A 21,113-nucleotide genomic window follows, 5' to 3' on the forward strand; every position below is an offset into this window, starting at 1 on the left:
CCCCACTAAGAAGACAAGAAATTCCACAAATTAAACCTGACAGGCACACCTGTGAAGTGAAAACCATTTCAGGTGACTCCATCATGAAGCTCAGTGAGAGAAGACCGAGGGTTTGCAGCGCTGGCAACAAAACAAAGGGCGGCTACTTTGAGGAATTTAAATATAAAACGTATTTATTTATCAGTTGTTTCTTTTATGCATAATTCCATATATCTTGCTTCATATGTTTGACTTTGTATCTACAATGTAGAAAGTAGTAAAAACAAATAAAGTAAGAAAAACCGTTAAATGAGAAAGTGTGTCCAAACCTTTGGATGTTATATTTAACTATCTATGAACTGAACCAAATTAGTTCCTCCCTTTACCGTAATGCCCAGTTACACTACAAAACAACTTTAGTCTGATCGGGTTTTTCTGTTGTTTTTTTTAGTGGTCACTTGCCATGTTGAACCTGGAACAACATTAATTATGATGATGTGGGAACAATGCTGACACGAGGAAATCAGATCGTCCTTTAACCACAGTGTGCAGTCAGGTGATCAGACGCTGACTTAACAGCTTTGTCGTAAATTTGCTGTCGTGGCCTTTGGTCTCGTGGCGTGGTCTGACTGACAGGAAGCAGTAAACACGTTTTGACTTCTGTAAACATGGAAGTGCATAAAGACGCTTTTGACTTGCCTTCTACAGTGTATCCTGTATGACAGGATTCCTGAGAGCTGCAGTCACGAGTTTTTCCTGACATTCAGCCACGTCCTCCGGAGCAGCGTGTTTCTGCTGCCTGATCGGAGGAGAAAGTTGGACATGTATTGATCTAAAATTGCTTCGGACTAAAACGCAAAATGCCTTGTTTTGAGCAAGTAAAGCAGGGTTTGGAGAGCGCAGGGCAGGCGCACGTCCTGCAGTTTTGGCCGGAGCTGTGTGAGGAGGAGCGGGATGTTTTCCTCGAGGAGCTGGCTCAGCTGGACCTGAAAGGGCTGAAGGATCACTGTGAAGGGGCCGCGAAGGCTGCAGCCTCCCCGCCTGACAGTTTGGATCAGCACATAGAGCCGATCCCCCCTGAGTTCATCGGTAGCGTGAAGAAAAGTGGGAGAGACTCTCTAGAAGAGTGGGAAAGACGAGGTAAAATACACATTTGGTGCACGAGTAACGCGTTCAGACACGGAGGGGGGCAAACGTGCAGATAGTCGTTACATAAGTACAGATACTGAGTGGTAAATACTCTAGTAATCATCATCATATATGAACGTGTGCAAATATGTACACAGAACAGTTCAAAATGGCGAACACTTTAAAGTTAATTGTAGTGTTTTCATATTAAATTGGTTGAAAAATAATTGTTTTAAATTACTTTGGAAACACTTTAGCCACCAGCTACCTGGCGTTAGGAGTGATAACCAGCCTTAGCAGAGGAGAGGGGGCATGGTAAAGTTATATCATTTTCTTATGATGGAAAGGTTAATGGATTATACTTTTTTTGCATTTTGTGATTGGACCACCAACTATAGATGGAAACCTGAGCATGCGCACAGAAGGCTTATCCGATTATCTGGACTAGATTAGGAGTTAAAATTGGATTTCACAAGGTGTGAGAATGCTAAAATCAGCTGTGGTGAAAAGAATGACAAGTTGTAACAATTTCTCTTGTGAGTTCCAGGAGATTTTCCGAGTAGGCCTATAGGCAATGATCAGTTTAGACTTGCTGCTGCTGCTCCGAGGTTAACTGTCTTTCCACAACTCAGTTAATCCAAATATAAGCACATATTACATGAGAGGACATGGCGGATTTCCAACTCGTCTACATTATAATCCTGAAATTCAGTGACAATCGGAGAACAGAACAAATGTGATGTTTGCTTTGAGGGTGCTGATGGACAAGTACACAGAAGGTTGGAAGGAGCTTCGCTGTGTCTTTGTGGATCAAGAGAAAGCATAGGACAGGGTGCCAAGAGAGGAACTGTGATACTGCATGAGGAAGTCGAGAGTGGCAGACACGTGAGAGTGGTGCAGGGCATCCAATGAAGACAGTGAGACAGTGGTGAGCTGTGCATGAGCAGTGACAGATCAGTTAAAATGAAGCTACAGACTTTGGTTGCACAAGAGAGGTAAAGAAAAAAGTGCAGGCAGAGTGGAGACGAGTGTCAGGGGTGATTTGTGACAGAAAGAGAGCAGCAAGAGTGAAAGGGAGGTTTTACAGAATAGTGAGCTACTGTGTTGTTGTTTTTTTGTTTTTTTTTCAGGCTTAGATTTAAATCATTTTGTTGACTATATTTTGATGAGATGGTGAAATGGTAAGGGCTAACAATAGCAACCTTGGTTAGGAAGCACAAACTCCTTCAGTGGCGCTAACACATCACAGGACATATTATTTGTTAATTCCTTAATCTTCCAGTATTTGAGCACAAACACAGTTAAGTCCTTTTCACTGTGGCCAAGTAGATGGCAGTCTGCTACAGCTGCCTGTAGATGCAGACAGATGCACACATAACTTTAGGCCTTAAAAGAGAGGTTGCGTATTTAGAGAGATTTTTAAATCCTCTCTTAAATGGACTCTATAGAGAAATGTTTAATATACATATAATGTAAAAACATATAATTTACATATAAATTTATTCTGATTTTTACTTTAAAAAAAATAATCCAAATCAAGTCAGAGCCATTTGCCCTGGCAGTACTTTAAAAGCTACGACATGAAATGATCTGACACTGGGCTGTCATTGCTTCACTGCTGTCCTCTGTGATTGTCATGAGTAAGCACTGCTGGGTTATGACAGCAAATAAAACTGAGTAATTTCTAAGCTCCACAAAATTTATCTCTGAAGAACGCTTCTATAAAATTATGAATAGAGTAATAAGTTCGTTATAGTTATATAATTATAAATTAAAATACGTTTTTATAGAAAGTTTAAGTTATAGAAGTAAACAATTCCCTTGTGTGTGCTTCTGCTCATTTTAGCTTTTTCTTTTTCTTCCCAATAACAGGGCTGCTGGAAATCTCGGAGAACTGTGTTGGAGTCCTGCTCTTGGCTGGTGGTCAGGGGACCCGTCTTGGTGTTCAGTACCCTAAAGGAATGTACAATGTTGGGCTGCCGAGTGGCAAAACTTTGTATCAGATCCAGGCAGAACGCATTCGCAAAATCCAAGAGCTTGCAGACAGCAAACATGGCTCTAAATGCACTGTTCCATGGTAGGTTCCTCTTGCTCTGCTAATCTGATAAAGTGTAAGAGTATATACTCAAAGTCAAAGTAAAAATCCTGATGCATTTTCTCTTTCTATAAGTTTTTGTAATGTTAACTTTTTCAATAAAGTCAACATTAACCTCCTAGGACCTGGCATCCACATATGTGGACATCACATTTTGGGTTATTTAGACCAAAACACTAAATCTTGCTCTACAAGGGCCTGATATCCACTTACTGCTACTGTTCTATCGAAAGTTTAAACAAATATCCTCATATGTGGCTCAAATTTTCTTAGAAACAAAAATCAGGTTAAAAAAAAAAAAAATCGGGTAATTCTTTAAGTTAACATTGGTTTGAAAACGTGGCTGTGGTTCATGTGGTTGAGAATGTCATCTACTAATCAAAAGGTCTGCTTGCCAAAGTGTCCTTGGCCAAGACACTGATTCTCAGGTTGTCCCTGCATCTATCGGAGTGTGAGAATGTTTGTGAATGTTAGAAAGCATTTAGGCATTAATAAAAGCACCATATCAGAGTGTGCGTGATTGTAGTAGAAAGTATTTTCAGTGCTCAACTAAGTAGAATGGCTCTATACCACTCGGCATCACTTCCTTTTAGCTTTTACATGGATAATAGTTTTAATTTTTCAAAACATTTTTCTAAATAGATTTTGCTAATGCTGCATTCAGTTTAACCCCCGAAACAGGAGTTCCACAATAGTCCTCCACTGCTGCAGACTGTGTGTAACGGTGTATAATCTCTACCCTCTGTGCTCTTCAGGTACATAATGACCAGTGAATTCACTCTGGCTCCAACTGAGACTTTTTTTAAGGAGAACAACTATTTTGGACTGGAACCAACAAACATCGTTATGTTTGAGCAAAGAATGATTCCAGCTGTGACATTTGATGGAAAAGTCATCTTGAAGGATAAAGGGAAGATAGCCATGGCACCAGGTGGGTGCATATGAAGTTACACAGAAGAGTCAGAAACAAATATGAGTGGAGTTATCTAAACTTTGGTTTCAGATGGTAATGGAGGTCTGTACCAGGCACTGGTGGACAATAAGGTGCTGGAGGACATGAAGAAAAGGGGAGTAAAGTACCTGCATGTGTACTGCGTGGACAACATTCTGGTCAAGATGGCCGATCCTGTGTTTATTGGCTTCTGTGTGAGCAAGGGCGCTGACTGTGGGGCCAAGGTGGAGTAATACAGCATCACACAGTATACATGAAAGAATACATTAAGATGTCTTTTACATTGTAATTGAATATAATCAATTGAAGGATTATATTTTGTGGAAAGTGAATTTCATTTTTGTTTCTTATGAATATTTTCTTTGGACTCTCACGTTAAACAAAGTTACTTGAATAGCAGTCCAATCCTTCAGCTACAATAAATCGTGCAGAACTGTGTCCAGTACGAGTATCTGTGTAGTCATTAGAGCAGACTGCATATAGCCAAGTGATTGGCTGTACATGAGTATGCTAATGGTTTCTCCTAATTCTTCCTTGTTCGTCCACCTCTGTCTTGCTTTAGGTGGTGGAGAAGGCGTACCCTACAGAGCCGGTCGGCGTGGTTTGCAGAGTACGAGGGGTATCCCAGGTGGTCGAGTACAGTGAGGTCCAGCCACAGACGGCTGAACTGCGAGGACCTGGAGGAGAGTTGGTTTACAGTGCTGGAAACATCTGCAATCACTTCTTTACCAGGAGCTTCCTGCAGGATGTGGCAGAGTAAGGGGCAGCACAACGTTATAAACAATTGAATGGCAGCTTTTAGTAGTACACAAATGACCAAAAAAAATTAAGAAAGAACAAATTTGAGCTCTTTTTATTCTGCAAGTTAGATCTGGCTGTTTCAGTGTATGCTAGATGTTTGTTAAAGAGTCCACAAATAGACCAAAACAATATATTAGTGCATAAATGTGTACTGTCCCAGCCTGTTGGGGTATCTTAGCTTCAATTAGTTTTTAGTGAGCACACATAAACCTCTAGAAGGTAGTAGTTGCTATAGTTCAGTGATTCTCACTTCATAATCATTGTTGGGGAGTTCAGAGGGCCCGGTGGCGCCAGTGTCTGTCAGTGCGCCACAGGGTGGCTGTGGCTACAATGTAGCTTGCCATCACCAGTGTATGAATGTGTGTGTGAATGGGTGGATGACTGGATGTGTAAAGCGCTTTGGGGTCCTTAGGGACTAGTAAAGCGCTATACAAATACAGGCCATTTACCATTTCTTTCTAGGGATCTGCAGCAACGCTGAGGTGTGTGGTGCAGTTCTATGCAAAAGTCTTAAAACACTACTTGAGTTTCTTTATATTTTGCTTCAAAGGAGCTCGCCTTTGTTGTAATATTTTAAATTGGTCATGAGCAGTAGTTCTCCACGCTTTCTAAGTTTTTCAGTGGACATTGGCTGCTTTGTCACTCACTTTCAGTCCAGTCCTTGAACCTGATCTCTCTCTTTTTTGTTTTTTTTTCTCTTTGTTTGTTAAGACCGGCGTTAGCACTGGTCAATGATTCATTCGAGCATAAAAGGCTATTTAACTGAAGGGATGAGTCAGTGCTTTGTTTACTGATAACTGACAACTTGGCACAGAAGAAGTCTTAACATGTTTTTCACTGCCAAATTAACCAGATTTTAATTATACAGCTATTGAACTTCATTGCTCCTTGAGTATAAAACCTTCCATTTTTATGGTATTCCATTTTGTTTGGTGCTGCTAACATATTTCATCTTTTAGGAAATATAAAGACCAGCTGAAGCAACATGTTGCCTTAAAGAAAGTGCCCTTTGTTGACGCACAAGGCGTTCAAGTCAAACCATCCAAATCCAATGGCATAAAGATGGAGAAGTTTGTTTTTGACGTCTTCGAATTCTCAAGGTATTAATTGCTCTACATTATCTTTCAGTTTGTATGTGTTTACACATGTTGTTTTTACTGTATAGGTGATTTGCAATTAATTAGAAATTTACTCCCTTGTATTTGGAAGGAACTTTGTTGCGTTTGAGGTTGTCAGGGAGGATGAGTTTTCCCCCCTGAAAAATGCAGATGGCTCAGCCACAGACAACCCGACCACAGCCAGGAACTCTCTGCTGGCTCAACACTGCCGTTGGGTCACATCTGCTGGAGCCACACTGTTGGATAAATATGGGAATCCCCTTCCTCTTCCCAGGTCAGAGATGCTCCTATGTACTCCACACCCTGAGGAGCTGATTTGTTGTTACTACTATTGGAATTATAATATATACTTTGTGGCATGTAGCTCTTTTTAAAATGTATGTTAGTGTTGTTTTCAGGCTGATAGAAAAAAAAATTGAAACCTATTATTTAAATCTCAAGTTGTGCATTATTCATCCTGCAGCGTGTCAGCTGATGACAGTCCTCCGGCTCAATGTGAGATTTCACCGCTTGTCTCGTACTTTGGAGAGGTGAGAACAGTGTGTTAAATTGTGGAACCCTGCAGAGCACTTAGAGACAGCGATTCTTTCTTGTATTATAGATACACTGTGGACAAAAAGTACTCACTAAATAATTTTTTAGTTTTGCTCATGACTTAACTCCTGCCTCATCTCCTCTGTCAGGGTCTGGAGCAGCTGCTGAAAGGGAGGACAATTCATACTCCCTTTGTTCTGGATGAAAAGCAGGCCAAAAAGTTGCAAGCTCAATAGCTTTTTTTTTTTGTCATTTAGAGAGTTTTTTGACATTCCAAAACAGTAGATTGCAGCTTAGAGGTGTGTGCCAGGACTGCGGCAAAGTTTTGTTTTTTAATTTTGAATTGTATGTAATTATGATCATATCCAAATGTCACTTTGATAACCTACAATGTGATGTTGTTTCCTGGGGGGAGAATTTCTAAAAGAAAAAAGAAATTGATCCACAAAAAATAAAAGAATATCAAAAATAAACCACTTTCATCTATTTTGTCTTTTGATAATCCAGAATACATGTGTGTGAATGATGGGGAGACGTGTGGATGAGTGAATGCCTGTTGGGTTACTTACTACCTTGGCTTAACCCCACCACCCCCACCCCCCCCATAGAGACCCATGAGGGAGGGTGTTTTACTGACTGATACAGTCACTTAGATAATAAAGTATTTTAACTTGAATGTCTAAGAAACACAACATATTAATGAAACAGTCTACTTACTGAGCACATCTGGCTGTTAGGTCACGAAGTCACCCCTTCTTCTGCAAATGCTGAGAGAGAGGCAAAAACAGACTTTAATCGATACCACTACTTACAGATTAAAATTAATAATACATAACCCTCCCACGGTTACATTAAGATGACTCCCCCCCCCCCCCCCCCCCCAACTTTTCACATATATATGTGAACATATGTAGATGAGGTATCATCACCTCATAACTGTAGCTACTTGGGAGCCATCTTGGTAAGGTCTTTTATGATTAGAAACATTTATGGAAGCAAAATAGCCCTAATTGTCACGTCTGACCAGTGTATGTTTCCTGCCCTGACTTCTAACCTGTATGTTTAAGAAATGATGTAAAAATCACAGTTTAATAAGTGTCATGAAATCAATATCCTTAGTATCCTTATTTTCCTATTATATTGTTTTATGTACTTTAATAATGAAGGCTTGTAGAGCAAGGCCACTTTTGACTCACAAACTAAGTGCTCAGCCAGACTGAAAAACAGGGAGTTTTAGTGCACAGGCATATTAATAGATAAGACTCAGAAAAGAGAAACTTTGCCATATAAGCAATGTTTGAAATTGTGTGTGACGTGTGTGACGTCTGAAGTACAGAAATAACACCATATAAGACACATGTTGAGCTAAAAATGTTAGAGCTCTTGCAACTGGCGTTTGAGCTGTGCAGGGGTCTCTCTCTTCCGGAAGATGATTGAATAAAAAATGTTTTTTAACAATAGTGTTTTCTCTGTTATATCATGGGGACAAAAGAATCAGGGTTAATATTGATTAGGTACATTTATGGAAGAAAAATAGCCCTAATTGTCACATCTGACCAGTGTACGTTTTCTGCCCTGACTTCTAACCCGTATGTTTAAGAAATGATGTAAAAAAAACCACCGTTTAATAAGTCAGAACGCCAGAGAGTGGTGCCTTGAACCGCCCCTTCTGAGTGGCGGAAAGAACGCTTTTTTCCCGGTCTATGAACGCCGCTTTTCCCAACACTCGCAAAAACAGCGCAGCTGTGTATGACGTAAAAAGCGGCGTTGGAAGACCGGGAAAAACGGCGTTTTTTCCTCCACTCAGAAGGGGCGTTCAAGGCGCCAGTCTCTGGCGTAAAATACTGTGTTCTGTTCGGGTCAACGCCGTTTTTTTACGGCGTTCTGACTTATCAAACGGCGATTTTTACGTCATTTCTTAAACAAACGGGTTAGAAAATTAGAGAATTTTGGCCTAGATTGTTTGCCATACTAATCGCTGCTACTGTGAGTCGTTGGAAGGATAAAAACAAATCCACTGGAAGGAAGCGAGCGGGATGTTTACTTCCCAGCTGCCGAAACTCGACATATGTAATATGTCCTGGGTAGAAGAAATATTCAACGATTTGATTCGGTCGCAACACATCGTTTAATACTCTGACGACATTACGGCTTGTATGACGCTTGCCCAGGGAAGAGAGTGGTGTTGTCGTTTATCAGCTCCATTTGCATGTTGGATGGCTGATCTATTATGCTAAGAACATGTTCAAAAATGTTTTCGGCTCAGGGTTTCTGGTGAGAACATCACATGTGATTCTGACATGGGTCATAACGTTAATCCTCTTCCTACATGATACAGGTGAATCTATCACTTTACATTCATAGGCTTTGCCTCTATAATCGCTCGCACACCCCTGGGAGCTGTGGTGGTGTTAAGTGTGTGAGTGATGTGTTCACAGAGCTGAGGAAGCAGGAGGAGACGGGCCAGCTTGTCCAGCCCGTGCTCTTCGTCCTGCTGGTGCTGCTGTCTGTGCTGCTGTACTTCGCGGTCTCTCTGATGGACCCGGGTTTCATCCTGTCTGATGACACGGACTTGCAGGTGAGCACGAGCCTACTGTACATTACTGTTATCACTCCCACTTTTTACCTTTGTGTTGTGATGGTTTGAAGCAGCTTGAATGTTTACGTTGCTGGTTAAAAAACCTGATTTAAAAAATATATCTTAAAAGATAATCGTGTGCTTGCAGTGCCAAAACAATAATGATAACAATAATTTATTTAAGGCAAACTAACACTCTGCCTTTAATTCAGTTCAGTTTTATTTATATAAGATCACAGCAATAGTCGCCTAAAGTTGCTTAATATTGTAACTTAAATGAGCTGTAGGCCACTGCTGGCACTGTCATCTCTTTAGTGGCCACTTTAGTGTAAGTAGTGCAAAAACAAACCAATCAAGCAAGTATTTCCAAAAATTTAGTGTTTTGTTTGTTTGTTTTAAATTTCAAATATTCTATAACAAGACAAAACTGCCAGTGTTAACACATTTTCCCCCCCTCATGCTTAACTAACCGAAGCCTTTCATTAAACTACCAGAGAAGGAAATTGCTACTCTCTTTCTGGCCAGACACATGGCATCACTTCTGTTATAATTTTGTTCGTATTTAACAAAATAAAAAAGCAGACAAGTGTACACGTTAGTTTTTGACTGCTGGTGAAAATTGTTTTTTTCACAAATAACTCTCACTGAACTAACACAGCCAGTCCCTCAACATGTTTGTACTCTCTCCTCATGATGCCTTCATATTAAATCGTTTTTTGCTTTTTAAAGAACTTATTTTAACATTGCACTCAACAACAAACAAATCCTCCCAACAAAAAGGTAACTTCAATATACGGGCTGCAAGTAGGGGTGACGTGAGCCACAAGTGGCCATGGGCTGCGAGTTTGAAACCACTGCCCTACTCTAATAGCGAGAAAGAAAAGTATGTGAGGGTGGTGCAGCACATGTATGAGGACAGTGGTGAAGGATCTTCTCTAAAGCCTTTCTTGTTTCCAGTTGAAATTAGGGGTGGCTTTAAAAAATCTATTTTCCGATTCAAATCGATGTTAGCTAGAATAACACAATATCGATTCATTAAATCCTGAATCGATTTTTAAATATACATTTATTTTGCCAGAAACACCAGAATCTCAGGTTAAGGCTCACAAAACAATTTCAACAACCACCAAACAGCTAAAACAGCAAATGAGAGCAGGTAAACAGAATCCGCACAAAGATGTAAACACAAAGAGCAGATCGTTCACCCGATGGCATGTACACAGACACGCTGTCTGGGCTGAATTCTGATTCTGCAGGTTTTGTCATTATCCGATCAAAATTCACTGAACCAGCAGCAAAAGAAGATCAAAACTACAGTTCACATTTAATAAACATCATATTTAATTCCCTACTACTTTTGCTCTTTTGCTTCCACCACAATAAAATCACACTTCCTGCACAGCTCTCGCTCGCTCTCTTTCTCTGTGTAATTCAAGAACAGTTTCTCTCAAACTCAAATCTCAGTTTTCTGCATTATTCGCTTGCTTATTACGCACCAGTCTACCGTTGTGTGCATTGCTGTCGCCCGCTGTTTTGGTTTTTTTTTGGTTTGTTTGTTGTTTTTCAAAAATGCCTAATTTCTGCTGTTCAACGACAAAGAAATGTAAACTTTTTAAAATTATGCCAAACTGCAAAAGGCTTAGCTGTGTCTCTAATAAAACCTCTGTAACTTTGCTCTGTTTCGCTTCAGCAGCATCAGGTAATGTTCATATGTTAATTCATGGTTTTCTTCTGTTTTTGATCTACTGCAGAGAATTTTTAAGGTGGTGCTATAAAAATTCAGGCCAGGAAAATCTCCTTCATGTTTTTCTGTGTTTTATCCACAGTTACTTTGACACAAAGGCATGTGCTGTGATGCTTACACCTCTGATGAAGTCAGTTTTTATACCTAGATATAAAATATGGATATGTACTGATAAATGATCAGAATTATACTATACCTGACTAAGTCAAAATTGAATTTAATCAAATTGAATCAGGGATAGAATTGAATTGGGACCTCGTGAATCGGAATCAAATTGATTATAGAAATCAGTGATGATATCCAGCAATTGTTGTAATGGACAGGCTAACAGATGAGGTCAGGCAGGAGTCTCTGTGGACTATGATGTTTGCAGTTGACATTGTGATCTATAGCGAGAGTAGGGAGAGGTAGAGGTATGCTATGGAGAAGAGGAATGAAAGTAGCAAGAACAGAATATGTGTGTGTGAATGAGATAGGTGGAAAGGGTGAACATGCAAGGACCAGAGATAGTGAGTTACTGTCGATGTGCCAGCACAGAGAGTGGTACTCTGCTCTTAGATGAAGTAAAAGGATTTCATGCAAGTCAGAAGTTACTAGCAAAGATGCAATTAAAGGTTCAGCTGTTGTATAACTTGGTTGGGGTCCAGACCATCTAAAGCAACAGACACTGCCCAAGAGAGGTGAAAGAGAGTGCAGGCAGAATGGAGTGGGTGGAGATAAAAGTCAGGAGTGTGAAAGGGATGATTTACAAGATGGTAGTAAGACATGTTATGATGTATGGCTTGGAGACAGTGGCTTTGACTAACAGACAGGGGGCTGAGGTGAACATGTTAAGATTTTCACTTGGAGTGACCAGGAAGGATAAGATTAAAAGTGAGGACACCTCAGTCCATCTGATGTCCCTACCATATAGAAAAAGTGGGAAACAGTGACAGTGTCCACTTTAACATAATTTGTTAGCTGGACAGTTACTCCTTTCTGACCAATTTGTCTTCTTTGTTGTATTAGTTCATGCTGGGAGTGACTGAGCAGCAGGACATGATTCCTCCTGCCACCAAATCCCTGAGAAAGCGCCGTTGTGGCCACTGTCTGCTTCAGGTATGCTGCTCAGCTCGTCGGCAGAGGTGGTATACACATGTCACTTAAATAGAAGTAGAGACACTTCCAATAAAAAATACCCTGGTAAAAGTTAAAGTACTTATTCAACTTTTTTACTCCAGTAAAAGTAAAAAAAGTACAGGCTTTGAAAAGTATAAAAGTAAAAAGTAACTCCTTGTTACTTCAGTTCTAATTAATAATGAATGTAAACAGTTTGCACATCCATAATGTAGAACACAAGCAGAGAAAAACAAAGGGAATTAAAAGAAACTAGCTCTGTTGCCTTCATTGTAGATATGTGGAGATCAGATGGAGCTTTCCTGCTGCTCTTTCTGGCCAAATCAATTCAGCAGGATATGAGCATCTTACATGAGGTACTACGGCTGATTTTCAACCCAAAGCAGTACAAAGCTAATTTAAAGGTGGAATTCATTGAGTGAATCTAATAAACATCATCACCTAATTTGCTGCCTGCTGCCCTTGGTGTAACCTGACACTGACCACCGCTCCATCATAGGGCATGGCTGTAAACGTCACTGTGTTGTGAGATAAGCAGTGTAGTCTGCACTCAGCTGCCTACAACTGTCATGGAACATGTGAATAACAAAAAGGCAGTATGCCAGTTTATTATCGTCAGGTCTCTACAATCTTGAGCGCCTGGAGTTGATTGTTCTTGTAATTTAGTGCTATACAATTAAATGGAATAGAACTGTGTTGAATTTTGCACAATGTTTCATAATATGAAAACCGCGAATTGCTACCTTATCGTGGTGGAGGGTTTTGTGTGTCCCAGGGTTCCCAGGGGCTATGTTGTCCAGGTGCTTTTGCCTCCTGATAGGGTCTCCAATGGCAAATTGGTCCTGGGCGAGGGACCAGACAAAGAGTGATTCAGAAGACCCCTATGAGTGCAAGATCAAGGGAACACTTCACCTTGGGTGGATGATTGACATGGCTCTGCAATGTTGTGTGGAGATCAGGGGTGGTACCTCTGGATTTGCAGACCGGGGTAGTGGTTCCCATCTTTAAGAAAGGGGGAACGGTCTGTTAGTCGAACCTCGGATACAGGAGGAACAATGTGGTTTTCATCCTGGTTGTGGAACACTGGGCCAGCTCCTTATCCTCTCAAGGATTCTTGAGGGTGCATGAGAGTTTGCCCAACCAGAGAAGACATGGAGAAGGCATTCAACCGTGTCCCTTGGGGTGTCCTGTGGGAGGTGCTTCAGGAGTATAAGGGCGCCTGGCCCATTTCTACGGGCCATTCGATCCATAGACAACTGTTGCAAGAGCTTGGTCCACATATCTGGCAATAAGTTGAACTCGTTCACTGTGGGTGATGGACTCCGCCAGGGCTGCCCTTTGTCATCGATTCGGTTTGTTATTTTTATGGACAGAATTTCTATCTGTACTCAAGTGGCAGAAGGCTTTCATTTGGGTGGTCTCAGAATCTCCTCTCCGCTTTTCGCAGATGATGTGATTTTGTTGGTTTCATCAGATGATGACCTCCAGCTCGCACTGGAACGGTTCGCAGCCGAGTGTGAAGCAGTGGGAATAAGAATCTGCACCACCAAATCTGAAGCCATGGTCCTCAGCCGGGAAAGGGTGGAGTGATTTCCTGCCCCGATTTGAGGAGTTTAAGTATTTCATGGTCTTACTCACAAGTAACGGGACAAGGGAGCAGGAGATCGACAGATGGATTGGTGCTGCAGCTGCAGTGATATGGACGCTGTACCAGTCCGCCATGGTGAAGAGAGAGCTGAGTGTAAAAGCAAAGCTCTCTACTTGCTGATCAGTCTACGTCCCTACCGTCACCTATCACGAGATCACGAGCTCTGGGCAGTGACCGAAAGAACAAGATCACGGATACAAACAGCGGAAATAAGCTTCTTTCCAGAAGAATAATAATAATAATAATAACTTTATTTATAAAGCGCTTTCAAACAAAGTGCTGTACAACTATTTAAAACTAAAAAGATAAAAAAAAGAATAAAAGCGATACATAGCAATACAGGTAAAAGACACAATACAAGTTAAAAAAAAGAGATAGGTTTAGGACTTCAGCCATCTGGGAGGGGCTCAGAGTAGAGCCGCTGCTCCTCCACAACGAAAGGAGCCAGTTGACGTGGTTCGGGCATGTCCCACCGGGAGGAGACCCCAGGGCAGACCCATGACTCGCTGGAGAGATTATATCTCTCAACTGGCCTGGGAACGCCTTGGTGTTCCCCCAGACAAGCTGGAGGAGGTGGTCGGGGCCAGGCATGGTCTGGGCTTCTCTGCTTAGGCTGCTGCCCCTGCGACCCGGCCCCAGGTAAGTGGAAAAAGAAGATGGATGGAAAACAGATCACACCAAACAACAGATCATCTATTGATCTGATATCTTTTTTAAAAACAGCTCTAAATTAAATAAGGAGATTACACGTCAGCTATCTAATGCCACTGAGCAATCTTTATCCTAGAAGATAAAATCTCCTGTTGTCTCTCCATCTCTGAGTGAAGTTATCTCACTTTCTTTTCTGTCCTTTGCAAGCACAGCAGGCATGCTGTGTGACAAATGGCACACAAACCGTTTGTGTGTCTGCTCTTATGAGTATATTTGAAAAATTGCACTGGAAATTCCTTGAGGTGACTCTTGTTGTGAATTGGAGCTGTACAAATAACATTGAATTTAAATTATCCACGACTTTAAAAAGTTTTATGCTTCTCTTCCGTAGCACTAGATGCAGAACCACCAGTGTTGTGGAAAAAAAGCTTATTATGACCAGCTTCCAGATATCTGGACCAAAACACACTGTTCTGGATTGTTCCGGCCCACTTTAAGCCTTGAAAACGGTGCTGTAAATGATGCACCGACTAAATGTTTTTGCCCTGTTTATTTGTTCATGTGCAATAAGCACAAGCAATTATTGTTCCCTCCATTTAGGTTCAACTTTGTTTGATATTTCAAGACGCACAGTAACCTGAAATAATAACTCAAATGTCCTCACATGTCTTAAACTTAGAGTAACAACCCCGAGTAGAAAATGGAGATATTTGTGTAAAAATGTAGGGACTAAAAGGGAAAAATAAATACTTAAGTACAGTTGAGATTTGTACGTGTACAACCACAACCCAAGTGACTAGGTCTCTGAAGGAAAAGGCAGTGAATGTGTGAGATATCTTTGTCACTACATTTGTACTGCACTGATTCACTTTTCTGTGAGGGAGCTAATCTCAGTTGTGGAGAGGTGAGGGTGGTACATCTGGCCAGAACAAAATCAGAGAGCCAAAGCCACCAGAGCCGTTTGGAGGCTAAGCAGGTCACCTACTAATCAAAAGGTTGGTTGTTCGATCCCCATCTGCTTGAGTCTGCGGCCTAAAACTCCTTGGGCAAGATATTAATCCCAAGTTGCTCTCCCATCTTCATCCATTGGAGTATAAATGAGTGTGAATGTTAGATAGAAAGCACTTGTATAGAGGCAAGTTGTATAAAGCGCTTTGAATGCTCAGAGTAGAAAAGTGCTATATATAAGAACCAGTAAAATGGTACCAGTCCATTTACCAAATGGTAAATTGGATACTTGTCACGCTTAAATGTTTTAGACATAACCTGAGTAAACACAAAATGCAACTTTTAAATGATAATTGAATATATTAAGGGGGAAAAAATCTACCTGGCACTGTGTGGAAAAAGTGATTATACCTGTCGAGAAAGGTGGGATTCAGCGAGACATTCAAGTAAATGATGTATGTGCACAAGTCAGATAGATGGAGAGAGGATGATAGTTGTCGCTGGTCATCTGGTGATCAGGCGTTAACAACGTGACTGGATGTCACAAAGGGTCGGGCCAGATGTCATCTCAGAAGATGTGACGTCCAGAAAGAGAGGGAGGAGAAAGCTTGACCAGGTATAAAAGTTAGGTGAAAAAGAGATACACGGATCTTCCCTTTGTCCTCTGCAAGATGAGCAGTTCAGAAGATCGAATATAAGATGTTAAAGATTCCAGCAGAGACTCTAGAGGAATCAATATACCTGGATACCAGAGGCAGCTAATGCTGTTACTGCCCCTAACCCTCACCCATCAGGCTCCATCTAAGCTCATTTATCAGAGGTTAGGACTTTTTAAACAGAGAGCCAATCCAGATCTCCTGTATTAGATTGTTGGTTCACCAGGTCCACACCCCCTAAACCTAATAAGTGGTCGTGACACCCTTTGAAGCAAGAATTGTAATCAAACATTTTTGATAGCAAGAGTTCATTTTGTTGCATCGGAACCCTGATCTTGACTGAGGCAATTGATGTGGATGCATTGGGGTACAGTATCTTGCCCAAGATAAACTGGAGAAGCGGGGGATCGATCCATTGAATTTTTGATTAGTAGACAACTTACTCTACCACCGAATCAAATGGCCAGAAATAAAAGGACAGTTAAAATTGTGTTGCTTCTAAAACAACAAACGGATGCTGCTTGTGATGGATCCACAACTCTCCAGAGGTCATTTTCTGCTGTTTTTTCCCCCTCCTTGAAGTCTTACTTTTAAAAGGAGTCTGAAGGTCGTTCTGGATGTTGAAGCAGAAGTTTGAATAAGCATATGTCTGCTTGTGACAATAGAGGAAAAGCTGGGGTGGACAGACGTAGCATCTGTATTCCCATACAGGATGGGCAAACTGTACAATGTCACCTCTTTGTTCTCTGCATGTGTTTGTGTGTCAGTGTGTGGCTCTCAGGCTGAAATGAGACACTTGATATCTGGCAGGATCCAGCAGTGGTATAGGATATCAGGAAACACAGGGCTGTGTTACATACCCAGACGACCTTAAAAGTATCAGATAATACTTCAGATGCAGTATGCCGGGACTCCGAGTAAAATGTTTCATCACCAGATAAGAAAAGCCCCACATACTCACACAAACAGGAACTAACAAAAATTGGGCAAAATTCATGACGCACTGACACTTTCTCTAAGGAGGTACCACGGTCCATTGATAATACTGGACTACTGAGTTGAGCTCTGAGTTACAGACAGTCTGCCTGTATTCATTGTATATCAGTCACCTGATATACTTTTACACATCCAACTACACTCTGTTTCAGCTGCTTTAGCCTATCCATTTCTAAGGCACTTTACAACCCACTTCCCTGTCATCCCCATATTTCATTTTCAGTTTCATATCTGCTGACATGGTTGCCCACTCTGCTCAGTGGTCTTCCTGCTGCTCTCCCTGCCTCCGAGTGGCCTATGAACTGAACGGTGATGCTAAATTGCTCTAAATTAAATGACTAAATGGCTGAACTAACGACACTTTGTGCCCTGTGCTGTTGTAATCTTACCAAATACAGTGCATTTGGAAAGTATTCACACCGCTTTACCTGTTCCACATTTTGTCACATTATAGCCTTCTTCAAAAAATGAATTCAATTCTTTTCACTTCAAAATTCTACTTGCAATACCCCATAATGACAAAGTGAAAAAGCTTGCTTGAAAATCTTGCACATGTATTGAAAAACTAAAAAAAAAAACCACTATGCTATGAATGCACATATTCATAGCATTTATGGATCCTGTTTGCACTGATCATCTGTTAGATCCACCTATGGTAATTCCTCTTTATATAATAATAATAATGGATTTATATAGCGCTTTTCAAGGCACCCAAAGCGCTTTACAATGCCATTATTCATTCACTCTCACATTCACACACTGGTGGAGACAAGCTACGGCTGTGGCTACAACCGTAGCTTGTCTCCGCCCCAGGGCGGTTGTAGCCACAGCCGCCCTGGGGCAGACTGACAGAAGCGAGGCTGCCATATCGCGCCATCGGCCCCTCTGGCCAACACCAGTAGGGTAAAGTGTCTTGCCCAAGGACACAACGACCAGGACAGAGAGCCCGGGGATCGAACCGGCGACCTTCCGGTTACAGATACGCTTCACAACCCCCTGAGCCACGGTCGCCCCATATATACAAGGTCTTGAGTAAACACCTCATAGTACCATGACACCCCATTAGAACACTTTGGTCTCAGACTGCTGGTTTACTTGGGGTTTGTAGGATATTTAAAAGTAGAATAGGATGCAGAGGCTTCAGCTTTCAGGCCCCTCTTCTATGGAACCAGTTTCCAGTTTGGATTCAGGAGACAGACACCATCTGTACATTTAAGAGTAAGCTTAAAACTTTCCTTTTTGCTAAAGCATATAGTTAGGGCTGGACCAGGTGACCCTGAATCCTCCCTCAGTTATAATGCAGTAGGCCTAGGCTGCTGGGGACTTCCCATGATGCACCGAGTGGTTTATACACAACTCTGCATTTAATCATTAATTATTAGTTATTATTAATCGCTTGCTCTTTGAGGCAACTGTTGATGTGATTTGCCTCTATATAAATAAAACTGAAAGAAAGAAAAGGAATTGAATATAAATGGTACAATTATTAAAGATGAGGGTTCTATGGCACGTGAATTTAATAACACTGTATACAGTTAGTAGTGGAATTAACTCAGAATTTCAATTCTTCAGTTGTAACATAATAACTGTGGAATCATCAGATTTATTTTGCGTGCAAGAGGTTAATGAAGCAGAAATCATGGAGATGATTAATGATTTGGACACTTGTTTCATTCAAAAAAAAAAAAATTGTTCTGTGTTTCAAGCAGCAGCCAATGAGATCAAAGCACTGCCAGACGTGTCAGCACTGCGTCCGGCGTTATGACCATCACTGTCCCTGGATTGAGAACTGCGTTGGTGAGAGGAACCACCGCTGGTTTGTGTTTTACCTGGCCTTCCAGCTGCTAGTGCTTCTATGGGGCCTGCGCATTGCCTGGTGAGCAACACCACCCATCTCTACCTCCATGTTACTGTTGCTGCTGTTGCAAAGCTGTCACATCCTATTGCTCTCTCCTCTTCAGGACGGGTTTCACCTACGTACCCATCTGGCACCAGTGGCTGCGTACAAATGGAGTCCTGACGGCCGTGACCATGCTGCTAGCGCTGCTCTCGCTCATCGTACTGTTGCTGCTCGGCTCCCATCTATACCTGGTTTCTCTCAACACAACCACGTGGGAGTTCATGTCGCGCCACCGCATCTCCTACCTCAAACACTGCGGTGCAGATGAGAACCCCTTTGACCGCGGGACATTCCAAAACCTTTGGGGTTTCTTCTGCATCTGGGGCACAGTGGTGTGGGAGCATGTGTACTTCAAGGAGGGCAGCGATCAGGTTTAGGTACATTTCAGTGATGAACAGCCTCTCTGGATCTGGGATTACACACCAAATAGGAGGATAAACTGTGCTTGTGACCGGTTCCCTTTATATAGGCATTTGTGTTGTTGTGCCATAACTGTGGAGCGTTTCCCCCCTCCTCATCCTCTCAGTCGTTCTTTATTGCAATTGATTGCCTGCATTTCCTGTTTTTTTTTTTACCTCAATGCAGTCGTAGTGAAATATGTGGGAGCTTTCAAATAGTCAGTTTTGGTTAGGAAGTTTTCTAATGAGTAAAGTGATACAGGTGCATGACAGCTATAATAAAAGCATTTCAAATTCTGGTCTAAAGACCTTATGTTAAGGTCTACAGCAAGAGAAATAAGAGCTATAATAATTGACTTAATTAAGTATAATGCACACTTCACCTTTGGAATGTTTGTTGTTTATCATGGAATTAATTTTTACTTAAGGTCAGCTAGAATACATGATGGATGGAGGAAATTTTACTTCAGTCATGGAAATCAAGGACTTAAATGAAATAAATCATTTTCCTGCTCATGTGTCTTACGGGCTATGGGGCAGGGCAAATTAGCATGATGCCCTAATGATCATGATCTAATAATAGTGCACTAATTTAATGAAATTTAAAGATGCAGCCGATTCATTTCAATAATAATCAATATGCTGCCAAGAGCAGAACAAATGAGCAGCTCAAAAACAGCAGAACCGGTGAGAAACCCAACGAGGATTGTGCGAACCAACGCAGGTCTTAGAAATAGAAAATGGAGAATGCGAGGTTCAAAGGTCTGAGACACAGCTGGAGCTCAGGATTTAGCCAGCATTTTTCAAACAGCTGTATGACCTGTAAGATGTGTAGAAGGTAAACAAAAGCATCAGATCTTGAGCCTCGCACACGTTCGTGAAAATACAGCTACTATGCCTACATGCTTATGAGCATTGCTCATTGTTGGTCTGTGCAGACTCCAGAGGAAGGACAGTTCAGCCAAGTTTCAGTATTATTGAGCAGAACACTCAGGGACAGGACTATTGCTATTTTTTTATGACCTTCATGAAACATCACAGTAAGAACACGCTAATAAGGTGGGCATTTTGCCGTCCATTGTCTCGATGCTGTAATTTCAACACAGTAGACATCGAGTTGGTTAGAATCTCAGCACACAGGCTTCTTTTCCCAACGTAAACATTTTGACCTCGATGGAGAACATCACCAGGTCGGGAACAGGAAATAGGAGTCATTTTTAGGACAATTTGAACATAGTGTGTGTTTCCAGAATGAGGCTGCTCCTCTTAATAACTGGTAACCAGCACTGCGGCCTTCCTCCTTATTGTTTACACATCAAGTTCATAATTTCCTTCAAAACAAGCAACTCTCTATGTAATGTATGTTTGCACTGATTGCCGATCACGCTTCAACTGAGTCGTCCTCGGTCAGAAGGAATGGTACTCCACAGTGATGTAGTTCAAATAACTTTACTAAAGAGGTGGCAGATGACATCAACAGGATGTACAGCGTTGGTAGGGAGGCATTACAATATTCACATGCAGGTAACGGGGGTGTGAGTGTGTATATGGGTATGTGTGTGTGTGTGGTCATATGGTAAGCACGCACGCAGTATTAACTCACACCGAATGCACGTTAATACGTTACTCCTCCGACACACCTCTCATCTGTGCAGCGCTGCGCTGAACACGTTCCCAACCGGAAGTACAGATACCGAGGTGCATCATGGGTAACGTAGTATAAAACAGCTACAGTGAACAAGCGGACTTTTAACAGCCGCCCCTGTATTTGTAGGCAAATACACTCCCGCTAGAGTCCTTCTATTTTGAAACAGTGTCGTTTGAGTCCTCAGGAACTTTGGGAAGTTCCACCAACTTAGTTACCGGGCGAA

The 21,113-nt window shown here is 41.6% G+C and overlaps 2 protein-coding genes across 3 annotated transcripts; both read left to right on the forward strand.

Annotated features, from left to right (window-relative positions):
• Nucleotides 1-511: 511 nt before the first annotated feature.
• LOC309711107 (UDP-N-acetylhexosamine pyrophosphorylase-like protein 1) lies at nucleotides 512-7,080 on the forward strand. The gene is made up of 9 exons (XM_082541135.1): nucleotides 512-1,119; nucleotides 2,980-3,184; nucleotides 3,958-4,133; nucleotides 4,206-4,378; nucleotides 4,717-4,910; nucleotides 5,915-6,055; nucleotides 6,165-6,347; nucleotides 6,537-6,603; nucleotides 6,757-7,080. Exons 1-9 carry the CDS (start codon nucleotides 840-842, stop codon nucleotides 6,841-6,843), a joined length of 1,506 nt encoding a protein of 501 aa, XP_082397261.1. The 5' UTR covers nucleotides 512-839; the 3' UTR covers nucleotides 6,844-7,080.
• A 1,311-nt stretch (nucleotides 7,081-8,391) lies between these two features.
• On the forward strand, nucleotides 8,392-20,589 carry zdhhc12b (zDHHC palmitoyltransferase 12b). 2 transcript variants are annotated; one of them, XM_082539115.1, is made up of 5 exons: nucleotides 8,392-8,945; nucleotides 9,046-9,185; nucleotides 11,938-12,027; nucleotides 18,651-18,820; nucleotides 18,906-20,589. In XM_082539115.1, exons 1-5 carry the CDS (start codon nucleotides 8,849-8,851, stop codon nucleotides 19,219-19,221), a joined length of 813 nt encoding a protein of 270 aa, XP_082395241.1. In that variant the 5' UTR covers nucleotides 8,392-8,848; the 3' UTR covers nucleotides 19,222-20,589. The 2 variants fall into 2 exon arrangements, with proteins under 2 accessions (XP_082395241.1, XP_082395242.1); XM_082539116.1 differs by having other exon boundaries at nucleotides 18,654-18,820.
• The last annotated feature ends 524 nt before the right edge of the window (nucleotides 20,590-21,113 follow it).

Source organism: Aulonocara stuartgranti, assembly GCF_965226115.1.
Source record: "Aulonocara stuartgranti genome assembly, chromosome: 7".
Classification (NCBI taxonomy): Eukaryota; Metazoa; Chordata; class Actinopteri; order Cichliformes; family Cichlidae; genus Aulonocara; species Aulonocara stuartgranti.

Excerpts from the sequence above, each read along its gene's own strand:
- zdhhc12b (XM_082539115.1), top strand. The coding sequence starts at position 8,849 with ATGTTCAAAAATGTTTTCGGCTCAGGGTTTCTGGTGAGAACATCACAT. Across the intron at positions 8,946-9,045 it reads CCTCTTCCTACATGATACAG|AGCTGAGGAAGCAGGAGGAG; the intron begins GTGAATCTATCA and ends ATGTGTTCACAG. Across the intron at positions 18,821-18,905 it reads TGGGGCCTGCGCATTGCCTG|GACGGGTTTCACCTACGTAC; the intron begins GTGAGCAACACC and ends TCTCCTCTTCAG.
- LOC309711107 (XM_082541135.1), top strand. The coding sequence starts at position 840 with ATGCCTTGTTTTGAGCAAGTAAAGCAGGGTTTGGAGAGCGCAGGGCAG. Across the intron at positions 6,348-6,536 it reads AATCCCCTTCCTCTTCCCAG|CGTGTCAGCTGATGACAGTC; the intron begins GTCAGAGATGCT and ends TTCATCCTGCAG. Across the intron at positions 6,604-6,756 it reads TTGTCTCGTACTTTGGAGAG|GGTCTGGAGCAGCTGCTGAA; the intron begins GTGAGAACAGTG and ends CTCCTCTGTCAG.